Below are 19,219 nucleotides of genomic sequence, written 5' to 3'. Positions count from 1 at the left end.
TCCAATGAAGGTTGGATAGGGGTGACAATTCTGGGAACTTGATAGAAATACTACGTTCCAAAGGTAGGAAAACTAAGGTTCAGAAGATTTACGTAACACAGACGCACATCCGCCTCCGGTGGAATGAATCCGCAAACCGGACTGAGCTGGGGAAGCACGTCTCGCCTCCGGGGAGGAGCACAGGCCTCCCGAGGGCCCATGCAATAATGATGGGCCTTCCCATCTGGTCGGAGAGTTCACCTGCTTTTTCAAATTTCCTAACAGTCCCTCGTTCCTGTCACTGCAGGGGCACAGAAACGCTGGCCAAGTGAAGTGTTTGAGCAGCGGACGCAGAGAAAACACAAAATGAAAGCAGAACAAATCACACAGTTTCAAGGAGAGGCCAGCAAGCTAACTGCAGGCCTTCCTCTATGAGACGAGCAAAACGCCCACTAATAATTACATAGTGAGCACTTAAATACGTTAGCGGATGATGGGTAATCAAACGTTTTTTGTGAACAACAGTGAAAAGACTCAGTCTTGATTTTCATTCAGCTATTTATTCTGGTTTCACTGCCAATAATAACATGGCTGCTCATACAGTCTCATAGTTAAATATTCGGGGAACTATATATCTGTTACATATTAAGAGGTGTGTGCTTACATATACCCATAAGATTTGAAAGCACATATTCAGATGTTTTTTCTTATTCTTGAAAGCATCATTAGACATTCATCTAAAAACCTACTGATCATGATAACACTGTTGTTCCAAAATTGTCTTAAATACAAACTTAAAGAAGTTCCTGTGGGAATTTTGTGATTAATAAAGTTGAAGATTTCAGTTCTTCAAGGGAAAATACATGGCTTTTAGTTTTCTTAAGTGATGTATCCTGGGCTTTGGATTTCCAAACTTCCTTTAGAAATTCCTGAATGATCTAACACATCCCCTTAATAGGAGTTACTCAGTGTAGGAAATCATTCATTTTTCTTTAGAGGAACATAATTTCTTGCAACATCACAGAAAATAAATGTCAGTGTGAGGATAAAAATTCACATGTTAAAAGAGCCATCATTTCACATATTATTTCTGTTTGATGGTATTTTTAATGTACATTTTTATACTCATTTTGGTGTTGAGTTTAACAGACTCCTCAAGGTAGGCAAAAAATAATACCTATTTCTAAATATTAAGTGTAAAAATTGTATTTTTAGAAAATAGTACATTTTCAAAGTAATCTAATTTGTGTAACAATCTGATTCAATACAGTAGGGGGACACATCAGAGGATGAAGCTGAGGGAGTTTCTCAGAGTCTCCCCTTTACAAAGCACCGTAAGATTATAATTGATTCAAAATTGCTCAGACTTTGAAATAATGTGGGACAATCATAAGTGCTCACTCACTCATATTCTGCTAGCTATTGAAAATTATAATAGAATACTATAAAGTTCTTTGTAGGATTAAAATCATTTTCAGAGTTAAAAATAGATCATTCTACTTGCATCATAGAAAGTAGCGAACATTCACTAAAGACGCGTTTATAAGTTCTATCACAAGGATTCCCAGCAGGAGCTTTATTTTATTCTAACGCGTGAACAGACAAAGTTTCCGTAGAAACGAAGGTGTGTGCTGACAGAATGCATGTAAGGCAGTGGCACACGCGTGTCTTAGGCCAGTGCGAGTCAGCGCCGGCGTTTCTGGACGTGAGGCCCAGCCCTCCTGGGGGACACAGCCCCGCGCCAGAGCCCGTGTGCCCACATCACCCTGACACTTGGGGCAAACGTAAACCGAGCAAGGGGTATCATTAAAAATCCCTCTGATTTTTTTAAGGTAAATGACAAGACTCAAAGGAAGGCTGCCATTGCGTCAAACCCCGCAGGGGAACCTAGTCTCTCTCCTCGCCCTTAAGGGACACCCAGTAGGCAAGTCCGAGGAACACTCAGGGGTTGGAAAGTTGGCTAATAACCCAAACAGCAGGCCCTGCCCACATTTTCCTACTCACATGGGATTTGGACCAGTAGATAAACACTTCGGCCACCATGCGGAAAAGGTCCTCAGCTTCCGGGGTCGGCTCTTTGAGCCACTTTGCCCTGGACCACAAAATAAACAAAGTGATTGCACAGTTACAACATAAAGTTAAAAGAAAAATGACTCTCCCCAAGTTGAATCTGAAACCAAGGAGCTTAGGGCCGCAGGTTCCCACAGAGCACGCAGGGCCGAAGTCCACAGCCGTAACATTTAGAATTTAAACACCAGAACCGCCAAACTGCTAACTTTTCCCTGCAAACATGACAGATCCAGGATGCGTTTCCTGAGGGCAATTTTAAGATGCTCCATGAAAAAAAAAATCTTATCTAGAAATATTTAGTTATGTTACTGATAGAATCATGAACAAGCTGATAGCTAAGCTGTCAGTGAAGGAAGCCATTCACGCGGGACATGCAAATCCTGCAAAGTCATGACAGAATTCGAGAAACTCATCACTTCCGAACACTGTACCTGTTATTGTCCACAAATCTAATCAGGAGAGGGTAGAAGGCATACAGATCCCTGGCCAGCGTGGTGAACTCGTCCAGGATGAGAAGTTCCGCCTCAGACATGTCGCCCCTGGCCTCGGCCTTCAGGTGGTCTTCCTCGGAAACCACCGCGGCTGCCTTTTTCTTCAGCTTCTCCATTAGTGGCAAGAAATGAGTTTTCAGGAGCTGCGGCTTCACTTTATTTATTATAGGCTGGGAAAAGACTGTGTGAAGACAGACGTTAATGTGGCACTACACGTCCATGCGCCACAAGGACAGGCCGCAATCACAATGGAACACACCCCCACCCCCCGCCACCAGCACACCTGCCTCAGTGGCTGTCCCAAAAATGATCACTGAATTGAATTTGAAGTGTTTCCTTATTTTTAAAAAAGGATTAATGGCTAACAGAATAGAAAGAAAAAAAAAGATATTTGTTCACTTTGCAAATCAATTCTTTTCACACACACAAAAAGAAAATCTGCAAATGGAAAAGGCTCCCTGGCCAGCTTCTTAGAAAAGATGCTCACCACTCAGTATTACACCGGACTGCGTGTGCCCTGTTCCCTCACTGGGCTGCCCTCCCATCCCCATGGGAGACTTGGCTACATGTCACTCATTTGAGAATAGCTGTACTTGTCAGCAGCAGTCACTCTAAACTTGATAAGCACATTTTTAAAAGAAGATTTTTCCCTAAAGGGAACACACATATATTGCAAAAGTGTATAAAAGAGAAGTGTTAAGATCAATCATAATCATCCTATCTAAATTAGCAGGACATTCATGTATTTCTCTGAAGTTTTTATAAATACATAATATCACAAATATATATTTATATGCATTTTTAATTAATTTTTTAACAATACTCTTTTTTTCTTCCTCCATGACAGTGTGGGCATTTTCTAAGCCACAAAACACTGTTGAAACCTTACTGTTGAAAGATGGCCCACATTCTTCTATGTGATGCGCCCACAAGTCAACCACACTCCAGTGCTGGGCATTTAAATTACTTCTATACAGTCTTTATAGATTTTGTATATTAACCCCTTATCAGATGTATCATTAGTGAATATGTTCTTCCATTCAGTGGGTGGACTTTTTATTTTGTTGATGGTTTCCTTTGCTGTGCAAAAATTTCTTAGTTTGATGTAGTCCCTTTTTTTTTCTTTTGTTTCCCTTGCCTGAGGAGATATTTCAGATAAGATATTGCTATGAGCAATGTCCTACATTTTACTGCCTATGTTTACTTCTGGGATTTTTATGGTTTTAGGTCTAATATTTAACTCTTCAATCCATTTTAAATTTATTCTTGTGTGTGGTATAAGAAGGTAGTCTAGTTTCATTTTTCTTCACATTATCAGTCTAATTTTCCCAACACCATTTATTGAATAAACTATCTTTAGCCCATTGAATGTGCGTGCTTCCTCTGTTGAATATTAAAGGTGTGGGTTTATTTCTGGGTTCTCTATTCTGTTCCATTGATCTGTGTGTCTGTTTTTATGCCAGAACCAAGCTTCTTTGATTACTATGGCCTTATACACCAAAACAAACAAATAAACAAAAACACTTTAATTACAAAAATGGACAAAGAACCTGAACAGACAGTTCTCCAAAGAGGACATACAGATGACCAATAGACATATGAAAGGAGTCTCAGCATCATTAATCATCAGGGAAATGCAAGTTAAAACCACACCCTTTGACCCAACAATCCCACTTTTGGGGAAATAACCAAAGAAACCCAAAACATTCATGCAAAAGAATATAAGCACCCCTATGTTCATTGAAGCATTATATACAATTGCCAAAATATAGAAGCAGCCCAAGTGCCCACCAGTAGATGAGTGGATAAAACAACCACAGGACATTTACACGACGGAATACTATACGGCTATAAAAAAAGAAGAAAATTTTACCCTTTGCAACAGCATGGATGAACCTGGAGAACATTATACTAAGTGAAATAAGCCAGTCAGAGAAAGAGACATACCATATGATTCCACTCACATGTGGAATCTCATGAACAAAGGGAACTAACAAGCAAAACAGACAGACTCATAGCTGGAGAGCAGGCTGACAGGTGTGTGTGGTGGGGGAGTTAGTGGGTGGAGGAACCGAGTGAAAAGGAAGAAGGACTCACGGACGTGGACAACAGTGTGGTGACTGCGGGGGGAGGGGGTATTGGGTGACAAGTGGTAATGGGAAAAATATAATTAAAAACTCTTAAGAAAAGGAAAAGAATCATGCACACAATGTCAGCACAAAAAATAAGTAAAATAAATTGCTGCCAATCCTGCCACGTAAGCGGGGCACGGCACATCACCTGAAATGTGAGTGCCCCTTCCTTCCATCACCCTCCCCCCCCCACGCTGAGTTGAAAGTAGCGGGGACATGGAGCATTAGTGTCTGATATCCACTCCTTTAAAGAAGAGCATGACAGAAGCAATAACACTTCTTAGCACCGAATACAACATCAGTGAAGACACAGAGAGAAAAGGCCGAGTCGTCCTCACCTGCCAGCCTCTTCATCCAGGCGCCCTCGTCGATGCCCAGGTTGTTGTAGATGATCTTCAGGATGTTCCCCAGCAGGGTGTTCATGTGCCCCGAGCTGAGGGCCGTGCAGCACGCCTCCGCCCCGCCCGGGCAGTTCTCGGGCCCGTGCTCCCACCAGCGCGACATGTAGCTGCACAGCATGGGCAGGACGACCTCCATCACATGCGGCATCTGCGTGTAGCGAATGCCGGACTCGGCCAGCTCCACAATCTCTTCCATGAGTTTCTCCAAAGACGGGATGTTTGGACAAACATCGTCCACGTTCGCTGGCAGATTGAGAGCTAGAGGAACACACACGAAGATGATTGGGGTCCACTGGAGGAACAGACACAAACGACCAGACGCAGCGTGCCCCCACGCCCCCACCTGGGCCCCCTCCTTTCTCCTAGCAGCCATGTCAGCCTTTCCTCTTTTTCCACGTTCCTACCCTACCATCCCCCATCCCTTCAGACCAGCAAATGACCATTCCTGGTAACTCAGAGCAGACAGGAATCTCAACGGCTCTGCCCCATGGCTCTGCCCAATGGCTCTGCCCACAAGCCCTCTGTCCGCTCCCACGTTCACGTCCACCCCCTTTCAGAGGAAGCAGTTCTGGGGTCCCCACTTGGGGTCCCCACTCAGGGTCCCTGCTGTGCTCAGCAGGCCTCACACACAGCCCTTCCCTCTATCAGCCCCTCCCACTGCCCACCCAGCTCCTGTCTCTCCTGGGCGGTCTGCACTGCGCCGCAGCTGCTCTTCCCTCGCCTGCAGCAGAGACCCCGCTGCTTCCCACTGCTGGCACTTCACAGCACTGGCCAGGTCCCCGTTCCCCAAGACTCCCCCTCTCCTAACTTCCCTGCATCCGCTCTGTCAGGCCTCTCTTCTGAACTATCGCCCCCTTCCCCAACTCCTTTAGCTCCCTCCTCTTGGGCTCCTATGTTCGCCTTCGCATTCTGGCCACTCCTGGGGGCTCCTGCCATGAGCTAACAACTCCCAAAGCCACAGTTCTTCATTTCTGTGTGTCAGATACAGAATGTCTCAAAAGCAACTAAACTACAACAGGCCTAAATTTAAACTTGACTTTCTCCCCTCTGACCTGCTCTTGAGCATGTTGGTGACATTATCCAGTCGGTGACCCTGGCTGGAAGCCCATAGGAGGTCTAGGCTGTGACATGCCCTCGCCTCCCTCCTGCCCCCCCCCCCCCCCCCGCACAGCATGGCCCATCCGAGGGTCTCTCCTAACCAGGTCACTCTGCATGCACAGCTGACGGCTCTGCTCTGTCACCACTGCTCTGAGTCAGTGCCACCACCTCCTTACTTCTGCTGGGAAGGGTTTCTAAGGAGAACAGCGACTCCTGCCATGCCCCCTGTTCAAGCCAGCAAGCCCACTCCTTGCCTGACCTAGGAAGCCCACCTCACTTCTGCTGGCTTGCCGCTCTGGCCTCACCTGGTATCCCTTTCTCTCCTGGAAGCTATCTCCACCTCCAAGAGCTAGAACTTTCTCCTGCAATGCCCGACTTTCAGTGTCCTGACTTCAACATCCCTCTTGTGCCAACTCTGGTGTCTCTCCATGTGCTCTGCCAATGCTGCCTTCCTGTGTCCCCAGGTTCTGTATTCTGGAGTCTAACACTTATAATTACCAGTCTCCCTCCACTGCCACTAAAAGTCCCTGAGGAAAAGAACCAAGTCTCAGGCACCTCTGTGTGTGTCTGTCTCTCCATCTACCACAGCTCAAATAAAAATATTTGTGGAATGACTAAAAAGAGGAATGGAAGGGAATCATTAAATTTAGTTTCTTAACTTGTTATGCAAATGATCTGTTTTCTCTTATCTATAATGAATATAGAAATCAGCTTCATTCTTGATTCACAGCTAAACTAATTAATCAAAAATTGTAAATAAGACACTTTAATAAAACATGTTTACACAGATGATTAATAATTCAAACTCAACCATATTTTACTATTTACAAATAATTGCAGAAGTTTTGTAGAAAAATATTGCTAAATCACATTTAACATAATTTTGTTTAACTTCCTATGTTATACGAAATTAGAATTATAAAATAGGCCAATTAAATAATGAATATTCATGTTTTTAAAAGAGTATTTGATGAAAAGACCATCACATCAATATGACCAGCAGCTGCCAGGAAACACATGTTACACAGAGACAATTTCAGCAGGGAGTTCCACACTTGGGAACAGAGGAAGGTTCTTGTCTCAGAGGAAATGAGCCCCCCACCCCTAAAGAAATGACATCGAGGGCACTTGTGTAATGGCCAGGTCTAGAAACGGGTGACAGCTGTAAGAGTGTCAATAACAAAATCTTCTTTAAAAAAGGGCCAATTAGAGGAATAACTTGCTTCTTCTTTATTAACTATTTGTCCTCCAACTCAACTCAAATTTTAGTAAATAATTCTCATAGGTTCTCAAAGGCCAATTCTTGAAGTCACCAGTCATAGTTTTAGAAGTTTTTCGACTGGGACAGTAAAAAAAATTGGATGTTATCTACCCAGAAAATTACCGGATCTTCTTAAATGGAAAGCGACATGATGCATAATTATATGTAGCAGGTGTAAAGACACAGACATAAAGTCGTAAGGATACACATGCTAGGGTCAGGTGTAAATTAAAGTCAGTGACTGTTTTAGATTTATGTTTTTAAGTTTTGTAAATGATAAAAAGTGGACAAAACTATTAGGAAAAAACTCACATAGAATAAAACTCTCCCAATAAAGTAGACACATGTGGTGAATGAAGAAAAATGAAGGGTACAAATGCATAAATGTAATAAATAAGAATGTCATACCTTTACCTATGAGAGAGAACTCAATAAGAAACCCAACTGACCTATTATTTCACATCCGTTGCTTATTTTGTCTTATCCTTACGATTGTTGATTTGTCTGTGGCTCATTAAGTTAGAAGAAATTAAACTAATTTTTGTTCAGGAACACTACAGGAACAGTATACGGCATTCCCCAAAATTCTAAATAACAACACTCAAGAACAAAGCACATCGAGGACCGTGACCTGAAATGGCCCATTAAACACCACGGCAGGAAAAGGCTCCGCTTGTCACTAAGTTTCAGCTTCACGTTGCAAGCTCTGCACCTGCGTCCGCATACCTGCTCTCTCGCGCGGAGTCTTGGTGTTGTAGATGGAGTAGCTGTTGTGCTTGTCGAGATGAGTTTCCAGAAACGCCACGGGAAAGGCACCAGCGAAGGCGGCCAGACACTCCCCCAATGCGGAGCGCTGCCTAAAAGTGGAAGGTGACTGTGGTTTTTATGTCTCCCGAAAAGTCCCAAGTCATATTAAAATTGGCAAGTTTAACCTCAGGGGGTAATAATAATGCAACTAATTGTATTAATCCCCAAATACAATTTCTACACTGTAAATCATCATATGTTTTCAATAGCAAAGTCCTTGTCATTCATAAATAAAAAGCTAAATTATGTTTTAGATAAAACAGTAAAAATCCCATAAATCCTCCACAAGCTTGGACATCCCCTCCCTTTTTAAAGATTTATTTATTTTTAGAGGGAGGGGAGGAAGAGAGGGAGAAAAGCATGAATGTGTTGTTGCCCCTAGCACACCCCCAACTGGGGACCTGGCCGGCAACCAAGGCATGTGCCCTGACTGGGAATCAAACCAGCAACCCTTTGGTTCGCAGGCCAGCACTCAATCCACTGAGCCAGGCCAGCCAGGGCTCTTTTTTTTTTTTTTTTTTTTTTTTAACATAATGATATATTAAGGAAGAATTCTTGCTATGTGAATAGATTAATAAAAGTTAAAAAATTACAAATGCTAATAACTAATATAACTGAAAAATTTACCATATGTAGGAATATCAAGACATACAAATATTAATTAATATAAAATATTAAGACATACAAATGCTAAAGTTAATTAAAACACTTGAAATTGATTCATCATTTGAGGAATCAGACTATGGCCAAGCCCCCCCCCCGACCCCCCCGCCCGAGAGCTTCCCTCTCCCATCGTCACCCTGAATCCAGGGCTCTCCTGGCATGTTATCTGTCTATTAAACACAGAATAACATGAGAGCTATATCAGCATATTATGGACTCCTTAAATGATTTTATATAAATATACTTCTTACGGTCAATTAAATGGGTATAATTAAGGTACATTATTCTCTTAGGTAGTTATAAATTCCTCACTGAAAAAATATATTTAAAATCAATAATATCTGATTTCTAATATTTTAATTAAAAATAACTAGATATTTAGTCAGCTAGGAGAAAGTGTTCGTTCACAGAATGGCACTGAGTAAAATAGATTCCAATCAAACATTTAATAACATTTCATATTAAAAATAATTTAGGAATCAAAGAATTACACAGATCACAGGTTTTGAGGAGGAGAAACCTGAGTCCAAATGTTATTTCTAATACTCGCACTGCTGTAGAAAAATGACTTACTCTTCCTAACTTTTGCTTTCCTTAACTAAAAATAGGGATGCAGAATGGCAAAATTTAATAATTTAATAGGTTAAAATGCTTTATGATTGACTTCAAGATCAGAAATGTAGTCCCTTCATCTGATTGGACTAGTCCATTCATTAACAATTCATGTCAATTATTTAATAATTAACTTTAAAATTTTGATTCAAGTAGTAATTCCCAGACCAACTCTGATCATTTGTGCTGGTACTCTAGAAACAGAAATTTTTCTTTTCAATCACTTGTACTAAAATTACTTAATTTTTATTAGCACAGTGTCACTTTTTAATTTTTAAAAAAATATATTTTACTCATCTTCAAAATGTTACTTTTATATTCTCCCCAAGTCATTTTATAATTGCAAGATATGTATATATACAGGCAGATTCCTTCCTACGTCTCATAAACACTAAAGTTTCAACTTTACGTTATAGTTTTTACCATAATTATTTTACTTTTCTTCCCCATAGCTTAATTGTCTTTTATTATATCAACTCAAATTTATCTTAAAGATTGTCTAACTACTCTCAAAGAATCCAATATATTAATCTGGTTGTTTAGTTTATAACTAAAGAACTTGAAACAGCTATTAAGGCAAAGTTAAATTTAAAGTCTTACCTTTCCACATAAATACTCTGGCTCGTCCCCAAAGCATATAAGCTGGTCAGAATTCTGTAACAGGATACCTGGACATCCTCCACTAAAGAAAAAGAGAATCTCACATGAAAAAAAACACTTGCTATTTATACATTGTCCTAAGAAACTTTAGGCTAAGAACAAAATTCCATATTGAAGGCACACTAATATTTTAACACTTGAAGAAACAATAGAAGAACAAACTATATGTAAAATGAAGTGTAAAATGTTTTCCTGCAACAGAATTATTTTCTTTCTAGAGTTTAAAGTATTCTAAAGACTTGTGATTATTCAGAACATTATCAGGAATAGTTCCTTTATCACTTTTTCTCTATATATAAGAATAAAAGATTTCTTCAAGAAGAAATCACACACAAAAGTATCTGGGAGGACAGGGAAATTTTGACTCCTGTTCCAAAGGTATAAAGATGATGTCTTGTATTTTAAGTCTCAATGAGCAAGCATGCAGAAGCCAGGGCACAGAGTGTGGTGATTATTTCTGAAATGACCTGACACTTGCAGTATAAGTCAGTCACTTTGGTACTTTCTGAAGCTAGAGAATCACACAAAAGAAGAGAGATAATCTAATCCCAACTCTGCTATCCTTCCCTGGAGAAAACCCTGCCACACAAACGGAGAAATCTTCCTTGTCCTCCAGACCCGCCTCCTTGCTCCCACGGGCTCTAAAGTGTTGCAGCCAGAGTCCGCGGTGGCACCAAGTGACACAGCGGGTGTCACGCACAGCCACACCCGCCCGGGAACCCGACACTGAGTCTCGGGGCTGGGTCTGCAGTCAGGCCTGCTTGACGTGCGCGCACATCCTCCCTCGTGTTCACATCAGCACGAGAACAGGATGTCAGGGCCGGTCCTGTGTTATTTTTTTTTCCACATAACTTTGGGCATTCTATGGATATTTTTAGCAACTACAGCACTGCAGCCCAAAACAGCTGGTTAAAACTCCTGTGAAAATAGACTGACACCTATGAACACAAGCTGTCCGGGCCACCCTCGTGGACCCGTGACTGGGACACACACTTCTGCAGCAGCCGCATGTTGGTCGCTGGTGCGGCCTGTGGAATCAATCAGCACCAGCTCCACTAAGCTGAAAACATTTCACGTGGTCCGTCCCTTGGTGAGAGCACATCAGAAAGTGGCCACGGAAAAGACATACAGGAGTAGCCAACTTTGGACTTTGAACTTGGACAGCGTGGAAGAGACTTTCCAGGGATTCAATGACTCACCACCACCACCCCCCCCCCCCCTAAGGATGGGTTCTGTGACTCAGGGTCAGCTTAGGAAGTTCTGCAGACCAGCCCCCGAGCGCTGCAGCAGCACCCGAGGAACCAGACGTGGCTGTCACGACGTCTGGCTGTGCCGCCACTCAGACAACGCGGCGCTGAGAACAGACCAACGTACGGATCAGGTCCTCGCCGAACTGGTGCTGGCCGACGTGCTCGAACAGCGAGGACAGCACCGGCAGCAGGGCCGCCGTGGTGTAGTTGACGATCTGCGTGACGCCCCGGGGCTGCAGGCGGCTGTGCGCGAACTGGCCCTGCTTCAGGTTCTCCAGGGTCTGCTCCAGGTCCTCCGCAGCGCTGGCCAGGAACGCCCGCAGCCCGCTCCTCACGCTCTCCAGGCCCGTCTTCATGACCGTCCTGGGGGAAAGTGCGCACAGGCCGCGCGGGGCAGATGAGCCGCAGGCCCCGCCCGCTCGGCTTTCTGAACAGCGGCTTAACCGTTTGCCAACTTTTAAATCCACTCTCGGATACTTTTTCAACATACTTAACAATCAGCCATATGGCTCTGGAAGTTCATAACTGTTTCTAAATTCCATCACAGTCAGCTCAATTAGGCCCTCAGAGCAAAGCGCAGCGCTAACGCCTCTGTGTCCACCAGCAGAGATTTGGTGGATACTCATTTTAGAACTAACCGACCACAGCTCTGAGCCAGTTTACTTATCCCAAATCCAACAGGACTGGAAATGTTTCCCAAGGCAATGGCTGTGAAAGAACCATTTAATGGCAACTAAACCGAGTCACCAAATGATGTAGATACTCTGTGCTCTGAGGGTACCAATCAGCCTTTCCTAAATTGGCCTCTGCTGCCACTATTTCTAGTGAAAAATGAACATATGTAATGCCATCTCCTTTCTTTGTTTATTATACAAAACACCCCAAATAAAATTTTAAACACAAAAATGGATAAGCCAAGAGTATCAGTGGAATACTCTCTGTAAGAGATGTTCAGAAGCTTTGGTTTAGATTTATCCTTGATAATAACTGAATTTAATGTTGTGGCTAGATCAGTCATGCTAAATGGACTGATTCTGCATTCAGTACACGTGTGGGATTTCTGGGCATGTTGATAGTTGGGCAGAGCAGAAGGAACACAGGCTTGGGGACTGCTCTACCACCCACACACTATGCAATTTTAAGCTTCACTTGACTCGTCTGTAAACCAAGAATAAAGGCCTCATGTTTCCTATAAAACCCGGTGTTATCACAGACCCAGGGCCTGGCGTCACACCGCAACCCTAACATGACGTCTAAGTTTGCAAGTGCCATTTTTACCTCACAGGACATATTCCCAGATCACTCCTCAGTTACATACTGAGCTGCCACAGAAATGACATAAAATTTAATTAACAGTTTACATATGATTATAAAAATAATGAAGTGTCATTGTATTTTTAATTTACAAAAGATTTTCTTTTCACTTACACTAAAGTCTTTATTATAATTCCAAAGAATAAAATCAAGACAGTAGATCCATTGTAATATACTCTGATATCATTTTTCCACTTATTCATTTAGATAAAAATATATCCATGTACCTTGCATCCAAAGTCTGGCCCAAAATATGAAGACAGTTGACAATTGATGTTGCATCATTTCCTAAAGGGGGAAAAAATGCTGTATAAATTTCCCCGAGAATTTGTTAGTGTTCTTTTCTATTAATATTTGTATTTCAAAAATTAGTCCACAGAACAACTCAATAATAGCAACTCAATGACAAAGATGTTTGATAACCCCATTCACGGTCATGCAGTCTCTCTGCTACGAGTGGCTATGCGAATGTACGTAGGGAAGCGGTGAGGCAGGTCTGGCCGAGGAGCTGATGCCCTCGGGAAGCATTCAAAGCAACGCGCCCGGCTGAAGCATTTAACTGAATTCTTCAGGTGCACCTCACACACACACACACCAGCCCACCCTGGCTTTAAACCACCTTGTAGGACAGCTTTATAAGTCAGCTCACAGCCTTTATGAAATGAGGTGGGCTACAAGTTTAATAAATTTAATTCCACTTTAATTGCCGCAGGTGCTTCTGCTTTCTAATTGCATTCAACTGCATTCAGATTAATTCATTTGCCTGAATGTTATTGGTCTTTGGTGAAAAAGGCACACCAACTATCATGTAAAAAAGTATCAGAAGCCAGAAACTTTCAAGTCTACTCTCATGAGATATTTGAAATGGGGTGACTCTTCTTGAAAGCTGGAATTCACTCATTTTGGTTGGCAGAAATATAGATTATACAATTACTATATGTATAGAGATGTAGATATATAGATATAGATATAACTTTGTGATAAGGATACAGAAAAGCAAGTCCAAAGTTACAAAGTGATTGCTCATAACATAGTCTGACATTATGACTTCTTCATTCTACATTCTATATACAATGTGTGTGTGTGTGCGTGTGTGTGCGTGTGTGTGTGTGTGTGAGTGTGTGTAGTCACTGTCTAACGTCATTTCCTGGGGCCTGAGGTAAACAACTCCTATTTGAATGTAAGTTTTTAATACATTCGAGTATGTTATATTCTTTACACAAAAAGTATCCTAAAAGGAATGAAATAAGTATACATGGACATTAATAACTGCTTAAGAGTGCCAGCAAGTCAGTTTTGTGACGTTATACAAATAAGAAAGAAAGCAAGGCCCTCATTGCTGAGATCCTGAGCTCTTTATGAAAAGCTCCATTCATCCTGTGCTTTGTGACTCAGAATTCCTGGTGAGCGCAAAGACAAACCAGCAGAGGGGCAGAAAGTGTTATGTCCTGTCTATTGGCTGGTGCCAATCACAGGGCTTATACCGTAGTCCCTGAAAATATTGTTCATTTAATTATTCATTCGCTCAATAAACACACGTTAAATACCAGGCACTGTCAAACTTCAAATAATAAGCAAAACAGTTCTTAAGCTACTTGCATTTTAAGGAGGATACAGATAACAAACAACTAATTAAAAGTTAATATGTAACATCAGGTCACAGTACAAATATAGCAGGAAACAGGGCTCAGAGCAACTGGACAGAGTGACAGGGTGAGTGGTCATGAGGAACGTCCTCAAGAAAGTGGCAGGTGAGCAGAGCTGTGAACGAAGGGCCCCACCGTGCACACAGCTGGGAGAAGGGCCGGGCCAGGGGTATGACGCGAGACCGTGTCCTGGGGAAGATGGACCGCGTGCGGACCAGTTCAGAAGGCTCGCCAAGGTGCAGAGAGAGTGGCGAGCACCCAGGGGAGCCCAGCTGGAACAGGCTTGCATGCTGGCCTGGTGGGGATAGAGGCTGTACTGGCTGATAAAGAAATCCTTTCTCTGTCCTCGCAGCCTGCAAGCAGGCCACGCACACAGCAGATGGACACGGAAGCCTCACTGAACGACGAGAAAACGCAGGTCAGTGAGGCATCAGCCGTGTTTCCACAAGGGAAAAGCAATCCATTAAGAAGCGTTGCCCTGCGCACACTGCCAGCCTCCCTGTCCCCGCGGGAGTCTCCTTACTGCCCCCGCTTCCCGACGAGAACAGAAAGGCTTCAACGAGCTGGAACACGAGGGGCTTCTAGTCTCTAACTGCTTTGAAATCAGGAATCAGAATATCACTTAGCAAAAGCTGAGGGAGCCGGGGGTGTTGGAAGCACTAGTTTCTTAGTCAACAATGGGTCCTCAAAGTGGGAAACCAGGGTCCTCACTCCTGCGTCTGGTCCACATCCTGATTCTCCAAAGGACAAGAGGGAGGGACTTACAATCACTAGCAAGCATTTCAGAAGTCCAGAAGCAAGCCTTTATAAAACAAAATGCCATTGTCATTACTTTTCCTATCAAGTATTTTAATGGAAACACAAGAACTACTGTTCCACAGGGAATATATGGCTGGTTCCCCCTTTTTAAACCTTACCATCTCCTAATATCGAATGATTGGTTTAAATACCTCAAAAGCACTACCTGAGGCATGAAAATACCATAAATCTCTTTGGTTCTCAGAGAATGTGCTTCAAAGGTTAGGAAATATTTAGATTACAGCTACACACAAATGGATTAAGTCCAAGTTTTGGGATTCTTCACTACATATAGATCAGAAAAATCTTTCATCTACAGATGAGGTTTGGAGATCTAGCTATAATGTGGCATCCAACTTGGATGCATACTCAGACCAGCTCACTACAGCTGCCCCACCAGGACAAGACTTCTGTGCCTTGGTTTATTGTAAAGCTCTCCTTCGTCTCTGTACTTCACTGACACACTTCAGGCTGATGTGCCTCTTTCTAAAATTCACCTCTGCCCACAGACTCAAAGCCCAAGGGTTCCTTTGTTAACCTCAGCTTTTAATGGTCTAGGATTATGTTATGTGCGAAAGATGTAAGGTTACCGCTTACCTAGTACTTGATTTGAATATATGTTCTCCAACATTAGATTGAAACATGCAATAGAGCTCTAGGATCAATACACCAGTTATTTTAACCTAGTTCAAAAAACATTTTGAAAGGTTCAGAGATGTTCAGTCCCTGTCTACATCATTCAATTGGTTTGGTTCTACACGGAGGACCAGGCACCCAGGATTTCTGATTCAAAGCCATGCGGTCCTCTCCAGGTTAGTGTCTGAAGCAGGTTGTAACTGTATCGTGCCAAGTTTATGTGTCTCAGACTTAAATATTCTAATAATTGGACATGTCTGTATTAGAGTATGTTTGATTAATAAAGGCCTCTGGAAGTCTGATTTGTTTTACAAGAAGTAAATTTGAAATAATAATAACAGACACCAGAATAATAGAAAGAACTCACAAAAATATGATGTTGAAGAAAACAGTACATGCTAGCTCTCCATTAAGTTTCTGTTAAAATTTTTAAAAATAGTATTTAGATGCTGAGGGATTTAAAATGCAATGCCTAAAAGGAGGATTAAAATTACAGAGATGGAATGAATGTTAAAGTCCAATTCTGTCTCCTGATAGGTATGGCTAGTTATCTATTCAAAAGGAACAAAGAAAGTTAAAGAAAAGTCAGAATTAATCCATGGTAATGGAAGTCTATATAAAATTCATTTTTTAAGTATATTTTATTGATTATGTTGTTAGAGTAGTTCCAATTTTTTTCCCTTTGCTCTCCTCTGCCCAGTAACCCCCTTCCCTCCAGCAATCCCACCCCCCTTAGTTCATGTCCATAGGTCGTGCATATAAGTTCTTTGGCTTCACCCGTTCCTATATTATTCTTAACATCCCCGTCTATTTTGTACCAACCAATTATGCTTCTTAGTCCCTGCACCATTTCCCCATTTCTCCCCCTCCCCCCTCCCAGCTGATAACCCTCCAAATGATCCCCGTACCGATGATTCTGTTCCTATTCTGGTTTGCTTAGTTGGATTTTGTTTTTATTTTTTAGATTCAGTTGTTGATAGTTGTGAGTCTGTTGTCATTTTAGTGTTCATAGTTTTGATCTTCTTTTTCTTAAGTAAGTCCCTTTGACATTTCATATAATAATGGCTTGGTGGTGATGAACTCCTTTAGCTTTACCTTGTCTGGGAAGCACTTCATCTGCCCTTCCATTCTAAATGATAGCTTTGCTGTATAGAGTAATCCTGGTTGTAGGCTGCTTTTCATAACATTGAATACTGCTTGCCAATCCCTTCCTGCCTGCAAAGTGTCCTCTGAGAAAACAGCTGATAGTCCTATAGGCAGTCCCCTGTAGGCAACAATCTGCCTCTCTCTTGTTGCCCCCAGGACTCTGTCTTTATCTTTCACCTTTGGCATCTCAGTCATGATGCGTCCTGGTGTGGTCCCCTCTGGGTCCAACTCGCCTGGGACCCTCCATGCTTCCCAGACCTGTATGTCCATCTCCTTCGCAAAATTTGGGAAATTTTCCTCATTTTTTTCAATTATTGCTTCCTCATTCTGCACTGGTTGACTGTTTTCTTCTTCCTAATGTTCCAGATCATTGATTTGAACTCCAGTTTCCTTCCCTTCACCATTGGCTTTGTGTGGATTTTCCTTAGTTTCACTTAGCATAGCCTTCACTTCTTCTCTTATGCATTTGCCTTACTCAAGCATATCTGTCAAGCCTGTGAGCATCTTTATCACCAGTGTTTTGAACTCTTCATCTGTTAGGTTGGCTATCTCCTCGTCGCTTAGTTCTCTCACTGGAACCTTGATTCATTTGCCCTTTGGGGCCACACTTCTCTGTCTCCTCATTCTGACAGGCTCCTGTGTTTGTTTGCCTCCACAAGCCAGGTAGAGCTGTCGCTCCTGTTACATTGTAAAGGGCGGAGGCTTAGGGTTTCATCAGTACAGGAGGACCCGTTTCACCACGTTGTGGCGCTGTATGTGGGGGAGGGGTCTGAGAGGAAACAATGCCACCTGCCCAGTACTCACCCCTTTTCCAGGCACCTCTCCCACTTCTGCACTAGACTGGCACCCCTCTAGCTGCTGCCCTGACCGTCGTTCCCAAAGGGGGTGGGTCTGTGGACATTCTAGGACCATGGGGGCCCTTTAAACAAGCAGAGTCTGGTGAGAGTTTCTGCCTCCACCTCAACCCCCACTGGTCTGCACAGGCAGAGGCAATGAGGCTTGATTTTCCTTGGCGCTGGGACCGTGAGCTGTGAGGTTTGGTGAGGAGCTGGGAACACTCCCCAGGTGTCCCTCCTGACTTTTTAAAATGTGTGACTGCGCTTTTTGCTGGCCTGCTGCTGCTGCTGCCACCACCGTTGCCGCCACCACACTGTGTCCTCTCCACCCCAGCTCCACCCCTCCTACTGTCTGGATGAGTATTTCTTCTTTATACCTTTGTTTGCTGGACTTCCACGTAGTTTGATTTTCTGGAATTTCTGGTTGTTTCTAGTTTTCAGGTAGTTGTATTCCTTCTTAGTTGTGGAGGGAGACATAGCATGTCTGTCTACACCTCCATCTTGGCCAGAAGTCCTAAAATTCCTTTTTTGAGGTTTATAAAATGAGGAAAGGTACAAGGTAGGATTCAGGGATTCCACAAACATTCTCTGTCTTGGCCTGAGCAAGTAGGTATAAACACACGTAACACTTCATCAAGCTATAGCAGTGGGCTGTCCTTAAGATTTGTGTACTTTGCTGCATGTATGGAATAATTCAAAAATTATTAGAAAGGAATTATAGAGATATAATATAGGAAACCAACAGTTCCCAATAGGTAAGACTTAGAAGCAGCACAACAGAAGTATTATGTTCATTAATGAGAAAGCAAAAAGTGCAGCTGAGAAATGGGGCCCCGATTGAGCTATACAGTATATGAGGTTGCCCTCTCTGAAGACAAGCAGAGGGTGTTGCCATCTGTTGTTATTATGAGAAGGTTGAAACTCTTCATGAACACTCTGCCTGAACTTTTTCATATAAATTTTTCTATGTTGAAGAGAAGGCCAGTGAAAGTCAGTGCACTGGAAATTATTCGGAACAAAAATTTCCAGCCCTGACCAGTGTGGCTCAGTGGGTTCGGCATCATCCCACAAACCAAAAGGTTGCTGGTTCAATTCCCAGTCAGGGCACATGCCTGGGTTTCAGGCTAAGTACCCAGTTGGGGGTTGGCTGCAAGAAGCAGCTGATCGATGTTTCTCTCCTCTCTTTCCCTCCTTTCACCTCTCTCTAAAAATAAATAAATAAAATATTTTAAAAGGAAGAAAATAATTTCCACATTGATTTTTGATTACTGAAACATTAATGCAAAAACTCGGGCAATTTATATGAAATAGTACTTGTAATTACTAAATTTAAGGGTGCTAAATATTGGATGTAATAATATTGGAAACCAAATATAACATCAAGTAATCATATTCAGAAACTATCATTTCTAAAAAAGG

The 19,219-nt window shown here is 42.5% G+C and overlaps 1 protein-coding gene across 2 annotated transcripts in view; it reads right to left on the bottom strand.

Moving 5' to 3' along the window:
• RYR2 (ryanodine receptor 2) overlaps positions 1-19,219 on the bottom strand; it is a 550,937-nt gene that overhangs the window by 100,291 nt on the left and 431,427 nt on the right. For both annotated transcript variants that reach the window (XM_090263510.1, XM_090263509.1), the window contains 7 exons: positions 12,966-13,026; positions 11,549-11,787; positions 10,115-10,196; positions 8,159-8,289; positions 5,011-5,331; positions 2,481-2,721; positions 1,984-2,071 (listed from right to left, as the gene is read on the bottom strand). In XM_090263510.1, the coding sequence (XP_090119636.1) occupies positions 1,984-2,071; positions 2,481-2,721; positions 5,011-5,331; positions 8,159-8,289; positions 10,115-10,196; positions 11,549-11,787; positions 12,966-13,026 (1,163 nt within the window). The remainder of the gene's footprint in view (positions 1-1,983; positions 2,072-2,480; positions 2,722-5,010; positions 5,332-8,158; positions 8,290-10,114; positions 10,197-11,548; positions 11,788-12,965; positions 13,027-19,219) is intronic.

This window comes from Furipterus horrens, unplaced genomic scaffold (assembly GCF_987537825.1).
Source record: "Furipterus horrens unplaced genomic scaffold, mFurHor1.1.pri manual_scaffold_15, whole genome shotgun sequence".
Taxonomy (NCBI): Eukaryota; Metazoa; Chordata; class Mammalia; order Chiroptera; family Furipteridae; genus Furipterus; species Furipterus horrens.
This window is presented reverse-complemented; position numbering and strand designations above follow the sequence as displayed.